This window comes from Cynoglossus semilaevis, chromosome 13, assembly GCF_000523025.1.
Source record: "Cynoglossus semilaevis isolate Cse_v1.0 chromosome 13, Cse_v1.0, whole genome shotgun sequence".
Lineage (NCBI taxonomy): Eukaryota > Metazoa > Chordata > Actinopteri > Pleuronectiformes > Cynoglossidae > Cynoglossus > Cynoglossus semilaevis.
Window position 1 is genome coordinate 21176940 of NC_024319.1, and position 9936 is coordinate 21186875.

At 40.3% G+C, this 9936-nt stretch overlaps 1 protein-coding gene across 4 annotated transcripts in view; it reads left to right on the forward strand.

Annotated features, from left to right (window-relative positions):
* Window positions 1-9936, forward strand: part of crppa (CDP-L-ribitol pyrophosphorylase A) — a 35227-nt gene that overhangs the window by 11278 nt on the left and 14013 nt on the right. For all 4 annotated transcript variants that reach the window (XR_003051586.1, XR_522558.3, XR_003051587.1 and 1 more), the window contains exons 7-9: window positions 32-109; window positions 228-320; window positions 2663-2797. Coding sequence is in view for 1 of the 4 variants with exons in the window: in XM_008324228.3 (XP_008322450.1) it covers window positions 32-109; window positions 228-320; window positions 2663-2797 (306 nt within the window). In the remaining 3 variants the exon portion in view is untranslated. The remainder of the gene's footprint in view (window positions 1-31; window positions 110-227; window positions 321-2662; window positions 2798-9936) is intronic.

Genomic DNA, 9936 nt, shown 5'->3' on the forward strand with positions numbered 1-9936 from the left:
ACGCTAAGTGGACTCTGTCTCTGCACTGCAGGAGGTTCACGTGGTCCCAGATCTTAACAGAGACAACAGCAGCAAAGTGCTGAAGGAATTCAACTTCATCCTGGTTTCTGTAAGTTCTTCATTTCTTAAAAATAAATATGCGATCTACTTTACATTAATTAATCCAGATATATTTAGAGTCTTTCATAATATCATTGCTTAATCTGTGTATTGGTTTTGATATCCAGGTGAACTCTTTTGACCTGTCTGCGCTCAAGTCCACACTGAAAGATCTGGAAGCCTCAAACCAAGCTGTTCTTCACCCTCTGGTCGTTATTTGGGTGAGTGTACATCTGCCAATTGGTAAATGGCTATCACTGCAAACCCTCAAATGTGATTTTACAATATCCTAAAAATATATTCTTCACTTTATAGCATCGTAAGAATAGCTTTGAACAGGAAATTACATGATTTTACAATATCCTTGTTAGCTTTATGGCAACGTAAGAATAGCTTTGAACAGGAAATTAAAGTTAGCCTTACATAGTAAATGGACATTGCTGCATCCATGTCCATGTACAAAAAAAGTGATCAGACATTCCCAGCACTGTGAAATTGTTTGTTGTTTCACTTCTCTGGTCAAATCTTTCCACGCAGCAACAGGAAACCAGCAGCATCTGGCTGCCTGTTAGCGTTTGGTTTTGTTCTTCTCACACTGCAAAAAGTGCAAATTTTTCCAAAAAAACTGCTTACTTTTTCTACACTCGTGTGAACAAGTGAACTCCGAAAAGTCATCGGTTGTCATTCATTGCGTGACATCGGTGCGCTGCTGCCTCCTGTGGTCAGTTTTAGTCACTCAAAGTAGTGATCACGATCAAAAACCAAAGTCTCTAAAGCAAACATACTTGGATTTAAGAATAGACACTGTGGTGAATTTCTCGACAGACTTTGGTGTGGCGAGTTACCTTCCCAAACCATTGTCTAACATTAAGATAAAGAAGCAAATATTTGAGTTTTTTCTAAGCCTAAACGCATTAGTGGTCATTTTGACGACATGCAGTTTTCATTTATTCCCTCAAATCCTTTCGCTCAAAGCCACAACACCTATGGTTCACAGACAGGTTTGAAACTCTGACCTCAGGTCGGTCTGTCTGCATCTCTGCCCTCCAGGCTGCCACCTACACTTCAAACCCATCAGCTCAATTTGACCAAACCTGCTTCACATAATCAGATACGTGTGCAGTCTGCTAGTAGAAGAACGAACATGCACCCAAGGAAAAGCCTTTAGTTCTGCCCCTCCACAACCGTGAAACTCAGAAGCAGCTTCACGTTTCTAACAATCGCTACTTCCCAGACCGGGCTTGTGCACTTTCAGATGTTAGCGTGAAATTGTGTTAAAGGGGAAAAAGTCACACTGAGTGTGATGGTTTCATCCTGACATCTGGCCTCTTCTTTTTCCAAAGCAAAGACTTTGCTGACAATTTTTTCTTCTTCTGCATATCATTTGATTTTCTTTTGCTTCATCTGAAGCCATTTTTTTTTTTTTGCTAAACTTCTAGCTACTTCCCCCCTTCCTATGATTGTCTTACATTTAACCGATAAACCCTAAAATAAAATGCCCTACTAAAAGGAAATGTTGGAATGTTTCGTCCTAACTGGAGGTTTTACATATAATCCACAAAATATGTATGTATTTGGCTGGAGACTATGAAACATATTTCAAGGTCGAATTGAAAAATTTCAATGCTCTTGAACCATGGCTAAATTCATATCCTGGTATGGATTTTGCTGGTCTAAGTGGAAAATAATACCTAATGCCACAAAACTATGTGCCCATTTTTGCTGCCCATTTAAACCACAGCTCTAACTTTATGTTGCCATTTTCATACACTCGATACGGCACTCGCTCCTAATACACATTACTAACTTCTGTTAGTATCAGAGTCTGTGGTTTTGAAACATTGTCAGATTATCTTTGACTAATGAACCTTAAGTTGGGGGTCAGTGAAAACAAAAGTGTATTCTTTGCGCTTAAAGCAGAACGGAATTCATGTTTCAGTGTAAAAAGTGAGATTAGTGGTTAAAAAAATAATTGACATTGCGCGTTACGCACCATCGTTGAAGGATCATCACATTTTCAAAATCAAACCTCTTTCAGACTTTGGACTGTTTCTGATCCCCAGACCAGGGGTTGTGAAACCCTGTTGTAGATGGATCCCAAGTACTACCAATGGTACTCCATACCATAGTTTTGAAGTACTTTTTTTGTACTGTGTCTCACTGCGGCCCAGTACCAAGTGACATACCAATTGTGAACCCCTGCTGTAGAGGGTTCCCAAGTACTACCAATGGTACTCCATACCATAATTTAACAACCACAGTATTAAAATTGAAGTGGAACCACTAGAGGTTCTTGGGCTCCCTCTTATGGTACGAAGGGGCACAACAATACTGGAGTTGCTGGTCCAAACAGAGACTATAAAAACAGAGTAAGTGAAATAAGGCAGAATGAATGATGTGTACCATGTCGGGTCAAACAGTGTAGACCTGGGCAGCTGTATTTGATGTTGGTCATACTCATGGTACTTGGAGAGCCCAGTACTTTTGAAGGTGCTACGATGATGTAAAGATACTGTTGGTGATATTATCATGTGGAGTCTGACAGGTTCTTGTCGTTCTGCAGGTGTATTTGACCACTTCAGATGAGCCATCATGCATCAGTAGAACCACAGCTGAGGTCAAGGCGTTTACAGATGTGGCTTCAGAAGCTAAACTAAGAAATACTCTCATCTACGGTCTTCAGCTTCCTCGGACTCAGGTAAGAATCTCTCCGGGGTAAATGCGTCTACTTAGTTCTTGGTACATGCTCCTGTGGTAGAATTCCACAGTTGGAAAACTTTTATATTTGCATGCAAAATATTACCAATCATTTAGCTGAGTCTGGTTCATTTTGTTTATCTTTAAATACTGAATTTCAAGGACTTTTGGTGGTTATAAGAACGTGCCGGGGCCATTCTCATTGTCCCTGAAATCTGTTGACCTCAGGCCAGGGTCCAACTCCGCTGGTGTCACAGCAGGATATTCAGTGGCTGGTGTATTGTTTCACCTGTCTGCCTTCAGACCTGGATCTGAAAAGGGCCCAGGAGAATCTAAACCTTGAGAGAGCGGATCCTTTTCTTCCTTCTTTTTCTCTTTTCCATCTCTTTTCTTCTTGCCACCGCTAATCTCCTATAAGGTTTAGGATTCCCAGTCACGGTTCTTTGAGAGGGGGAGCAGGAGGAGGAAACACGGGGTTGGGTAAACATCAGGGCTCTCCATGGAGGGATTACAACAGCCATACATCACCGTGACAAGTCTCTTTTCAGCAGATGACAAGTAGCCAGGACCGGGGTGAAGCAGGGCTCCGATGACACTTCCTATCTCCGCCGTAGACACTAAGAACGTCACAGTTTTTTTTTTTTTCATAACGTCTCCCACGTTCCCCTGGATCGGATGTCAGTCAACATCTCAGAATTTTAGGTGTTCACACACCGTCGCACCTGAGGGCACGGTTGCCACAGCACAAGCGGAAGTCTGAAGAAGAGCTTTGATCCCTCGCTGAGTCCATTGCACTTTCTCCTCTCCACGTAGCCAGACAGCTCCTGCAGCCTGGAGGTCCAGCTCTGAGTCTGGATGAGGTAAAACTGCAGTCAGGCCTCATTTGACTTAATCCACACTTTATCCAAGAAGACATAAGCCAAGGTCACTTAGTGGAGGTGGATTCATTTTCCCAATCTCTCTGGGATAATTCCCATTTCCATGTGCTCATGCATTTTCGCTTAAAATTCAATTAAACAAATGGCAGTTCCATTCCAAAGCAGGAGGAACGCGCAACGGATCCCGCAGCGGGATGCGTCATAGGAGGTGATTAAAAGTCTCTGCAGTCGTTCACTTCAGGATGAAATCATTCAGAGATGAACGGTGAACCACATTTGTTTCTAGTCACGTTTCAATCCAATAATTGTGTTGTAAACGAGTCGAGAAACAGCTAGGAATTTATTTAGGAATATCAACTCGCTTTGAAAACATTTAGTTCTTAGACTTTTCAGTGATTCTACACACTAGAGTAGGGAGTCATTTGTGGGTTTTTTTTTAAAATAATTTCAAGCAAGTTATCATTATTAAGGTGGCCATCATTCTGACTGCAGTGAAGGAGTTCTCCGTCCTGCTCCTGGTAGTTATGAAGTGCTAAAAATAATTTCAAGCAAGTTCATTATTAGGGTGGCCATCATTCTGACTGCGGTGAAGCAGTTCTCTGTCCTGCTCCTGGTAGTTATGAAGTGCTGGGTAATGGTTTCTCTTCAGCCCTTTTGTCTCGCTGTCCGCTGCAGTCCAGGTCTCAGGAGACAAAGAGAGCAGAAGCAGACTCACCTGAAGCGGCTGCTGTGACACCAGTGTGTGAAAAAGCTGACAGGGTTTCAGGAGGATCATCTGTCTGTGCAGCTTCAGCACACTCCACATCTTTCACCTCACTAATCCTTGACTTGTTCTCAAACAAGACACCACTGGTCCTTGTTGGCATTTTAGGCTTTTTGTTTCTGGTTTTAGATCAAATATCATTTTTTTTTCTCTTCTAACATTTATTTATTTCTTAGCAGACTTTGCTTCTGTATTCCCCAACCTTTTTAATGTTTTTTATTTATTCTGTAATGCATTTTAGCTTGCCTTTATGTTGCTATCAGCTAACCTTTAGCTTAGAGTCTGCTAGTTTATTTGTAGTTTCCTTTTCTACACATTTTGAATTTGGCTAATGCCTGATTAGATGTCAGTTGTCCCAGACCAGTACAATCATAACATAATTTACTGTAAATAACAATAGGTCCATGTTTATTCCCTTTGTTTTCATGCAAGCAAGTATAAGTATATTAGAAAATATTCATATTTAATGAAATAAGATTCGACAAAACAGCACAGACATGAAGAGTTTGTGCATTTTTTCACTTTCAAAATGTATCAAACGGGCTGGATTGAACCTCGTAGTGGGACGGTTTTGGTCCCCGAGCTGTATGTTTGACACCCCCTTTTAAATTGAGCTTTCAGTACAAAATCTATCAGTTGTGCAATATACCCTCTCCTACAAAAGCTGAATTTAAAAAAAAAGGTTCTACCTCTGGAGCAACCTGGGCGTATTTGAATTTTTATGTGAACTCTGTCAGTCGTACAGAACAGAAGTCCAACGTCAACAGAGATGGTGTAATTTTTATTGTTTTGTTAAAACCTGCTGTCCTCCAGGACATTTGTCTTTGTTCTAGAATCTTTTCACATGTTATTGGAAATCCTGTCTCCGGGGTCTCAGAGCAGTGAGCTGCCTGTGTGAAGTCCTGACATTTTCATCTTCACTTCATGGTCCTCCTGCTTCACTGTTACACCAGTGGAGTGTGAAGGTCAGAACCTCACAGTCACTCCAACATGTGCAGTAGATCAGAGCCGATCCTTCACGCTGATCCCGATCCAGATGTGCGGAACCTGACCACCAGGGTTCAGATGCGGCGCAGCAGAGTTTACTCAGCTTTTAATACTCAGCTCTTAAGAGCGGACTCAGATGGCTGGACTCTTGTGCATGGTTCTGGTTCCGACTTTGGTTCTGGTTCTGTCTCTTGTTGTGGGAGATGAGTGGAAAATATTGTTTCCTGCCAGAATTACTGTGTGGTCTTTTAAAGGACTAATATAAACCTGATTAATGTTTGTAAACATGAATGTTTTGGTTTTCTGACCACCCAAATATTCTTCTGCTTTGCGTTTTTTCTCCGAATGAAGCAGACCCTTTTTTTCCCTCCATTTTTGAATACTAAGAAAGCTAACTTTTTGCCTTCTTCTAACTTGACTCTCAACTTAGCTCATCTTTTAGCAATGTTGGTATAGTTGTGTTTTTGCACAGTTGATGTTTTGTTTGGTTTTATTGGTATATTGTCTTTTGCTACATATTAGCATTTCTTTTAGCCTAATCAATTTCTTTGGCTAGTCATCCTACCCCTGACTTAATCTAATAATTCTCTTAAAAGGGAATTATACTACAAAATATATCAACTTATTTCAAAGCTAGCTTAATAGCTTAGCATAATAGTTTAGCTTAATTTGCTTTTGTTCAATTGACTTGATTGTTTTTAGCTCTTCATATAATTGTTCTGTTTTGGAGAATTATCCTATGTTAAAAGATGATAATTATCTCCTATTTTTTGGATAACAACAGACAATCTTAGCCAATGGGCTAATTCTCTTATCCCCTATTTTTTGGATAACAACAGACAATCAAAAAGTTTAAATTGTTGACTACTATTTAGCTTGTTTAAGCCCAATTCTAACTGTTTTGCTACACATTAGCTTGTGTAGTCCTCTGTAGAAAGTAGTGCTCGTTGTTTGTGTGATTTTTTTTGTCTCCTTCTGCTCGATGAAAACCACCCAGACCTTCATACCTCCATTGTCCCGCCGCAGTGTTTTGAAGGTTCTGTCTTTCAGTGAGTTGAATTCGACCAAATTGTCTCTCAGTGAAGCTTGACTGCAGAAAGAATTCTCCTCAGGAAGTACAGTCGTCTCCTCCTTTTCACAGTTTGCCTCCTCTGAAGTGGGTGAACAGAAAAGAAAAAAGAAGCCGTAGATCAGAAATGACTAAAATGGATGTGTTGGTCTGATGTTGGCCCCCAGACAGGATACGATGGAATGTTGTTATTTAAAGGTCTTCACCAGTGCAGTGTAAAGAAACAGTGAAAAACTGCCGTCAGAACAAAAGGCAGTCTGACAGAAGTGAGAGTCATGTACAAACAGAGTAGAGCAGGAAGGATAATAATTTTGGTTTTTCCAAAGGCTTTTGTCACCAACACTGGATCATTTGTAAAACAAAAACAACCAAAGATGACTTTATGTAGCAGTTTATACTAAGATACAATATATTTCTTCTAGCTTGATGTTTATTTGGGCTTTCTTGTTGTCTTATATTTTCACAAAGTTATAATATATTCAGATGTCAACATGTCAGACTGAGGTGTTTTGGACTTAATCTTAGTAAAATGTAGCAAGTTTTGCTATATTGTTATGTGTTTTTATGGCTAAATCCCTCTTTATTATATTGTGGTCTAATTTCCAGTCATCTTTTAGTTCAGTGGTTTTCAAATTGGGGACCACCAGGGGGCACTAGGTGGGGCTCTGAAAAAAATGTGAAAAAAATAGAATCTAATTATTATTCTTATTTATTTATTTTAATATAACCATTTGTCCTAAACTGTATAAAACCTGCCGTTAACTGCCGTTATTGTCAGATTCTCAAGTTTCCGATGGTACCTGAATGCACCTCGTGTGATAGCTGTGACTTCATGGCGATATCATTATCTGTGTAGACCTGGCGGTCTGTTTATTTTGATTTTTACCTTCAGCTACCAGCATTTTAGTTTGAATTTGAGGGTATTTCTTGGTTAGCGCCTAGTTAGCATCTGTTGGCTAATGTTTTACAGGTCCAGCTGCTGTCATTTAAATGTTACACTCACATTTTGAGAAGTCACTTTCGATTTTAAAGGAGCATTTAGTTCAATTTCAAGGCCACTTCCAGTTGTTTTCGAGTCATTTTTGCCCAGAACCTCTTTGAATTTTACCAGATGAACAAAGAAAAAAAAAAGTTTTCCAGCCCTTTAAACCAGGAGCTGGATGTGGAAATGGGGACCAGTTAAAGTCCAAGGGCAGATGAGGCATCAGTGGATCGAGTTGAGATGAAATAAATCAAATAAATCACTTCTCTCAGGAGAAACTTTACACACACTGAGGTCCAGCCAGGTTCAATATTTACTGCTGAGCTTTGGGTTGGAAACGGACTTGAGACGATACATCATTTTAACACCCGAGGCTCAGCTGTGAACACAGACCTGAGTCTGGATCTAAGAGTTGAGAAAGAGCAGGAGATGACAGTACAAGGACACCGGTCTACTACTTTTTGCTGCTTTTTAAACCATTATCAACACAGAAGCAGGTTTGACCAAACTTTTCGGAGGTATTTAGTGCCGTCACAGCCTGAATGTCTGTAATTTAAATCACTCCGTCATTTCAACTCCAGTTTTTTTCCTGAAAGAAAGATCGAAATAACTAAAGGAAATGCCTAATATCAGAGTATATGAATATGCAACAATTCAGGACCAAATGACCTTAAATGTCTGAAATTATTTATTTCTACAACTGTCAAAATAGGACAAATTAGGAACGATAGCATAAATGCAATATTTTGACTTTGGGTTTAAAGTAGTTTTACCGTAATTTCCGGACTTTAAGTGGCACTTTTTTTCATCCTTTGGCTGGGTTTGTGATTTATTCTCAGGTGCGATTTATAAATTAAAATATATAATTTAACATGTTTGTTATTTTCACACTGACAGCCACTAGAGGGCACTGCAGGCTTGTGTCCCAGTACCTGCTACTCGTGTACCACTGAAAATTTACGTTTGTTACTTTCACACTATCAGCCGCTAGAGGGCACTCTAGGCTTGTGTAGCAGTATCGGCTACTCGTGTACCACTGAAAATTTCCATGTTTGTTACTTTCACACTATCAGCCGCTAGAGGGCACTCTATGTTTGTGTACCAGTACCTGCTACTCCTGTATCATTGAAAATTTACATTCACTATTTTCATACTGACAGCCGCTAGAGGGCACTGGTGCGACTTATACTCTATAGTGACCTGTAGACCTTCACAGTCTGCAGAGGAACTTCTCCTGACCTTTATTTGTACTCTATAGTGACTTGTAGACCGTCACAGTCAGCAGAGGAACTTCTCCTGACCTTTATTTTAGAGGAAATAAAAGAAGGATCCAGGCTTTAAAGACATTCAAGGCGTGACTTTATTCGAGAAATACAATGATTCCAATCCTGAGTCTTTATTGCTGTCAAATCTCTATGTGATTCCAGTGCTCCGCCCTTGGTTCAGTGGATCAAATGAGTCTTTATTGCTGTCAAATCTCTATCAGAATTGTTTGTTTTTGGCCTGAGTAATCTGACCTGTGGCCCCGGTCTCTGCTCTCAGTGCGGCCCCTGCAGCTACTGCCTGTCTTCACCGAGACACCTGCGCCACAATACCATAGTCGGGGATGAGCTGTCAGGATCCATGAAACTGGATCCAGTCCTAGACCAAGGCGCTGGTGTTTTTGTCAGGACGGTGATGTTGTCACATGGACGGGGGACACGCGGGTCATCTGGGGAGAGTGTTTACAGTTTTCAAAGATATTAAGAGGACAACTTCTGTTTGTTGAAAAGAACCTGCATTTTCACAGCCCAGGATCACAGAAGCAGCCTCACGTGGTGATGAGATTTACACCTCTTAGAAATACTGCAATACAAATAGTAGCAGTGATTTAAAACCGACCGTTTTTACTATGGACTTTTTTGTAGTAAAATATAAAAGGCAAAGGGAGAAAAATAACTTTTAGGTTTCAGAAGGGAAACGGTTTCGTATGACAAATTTCAGAAGCTAGGTTAATTTGATTCATTGATCTTTTCGGTGTCTAAAATCAGGTTTTTTTTCCATGTACCTTGACTGACGACGGTGTTCTGACTGAGATAGTGTGTCCGTGCTTTTGTTACACAACTGCAGCTGAACAAACCTCACTTTGAGTGCAGTCAGTTTAAGGATGTTTTATGTTATTTACATCCTAAGACCAGCAGATTTTATGAGACTCCCTTTACGATTATTAGATGCGAGGGAGAAACGTCACTTTCCATCTCGTGATTATGACCTGCTACGGATTTTTACTTACACAGTTATTTCCCAGCCAAGAGCATGATCACATATTCTCAATCACATTGTCCTAAATTTCCCAAAGGGAACTCCAGAGGGAGTTATAAAGATCTATCCATCCATCCATCCATCCATCCATCCATCCATCCATCCATCCATCCATCCATCCATCTATCTATCTATCTATCTATCTATCTATCCATCTATC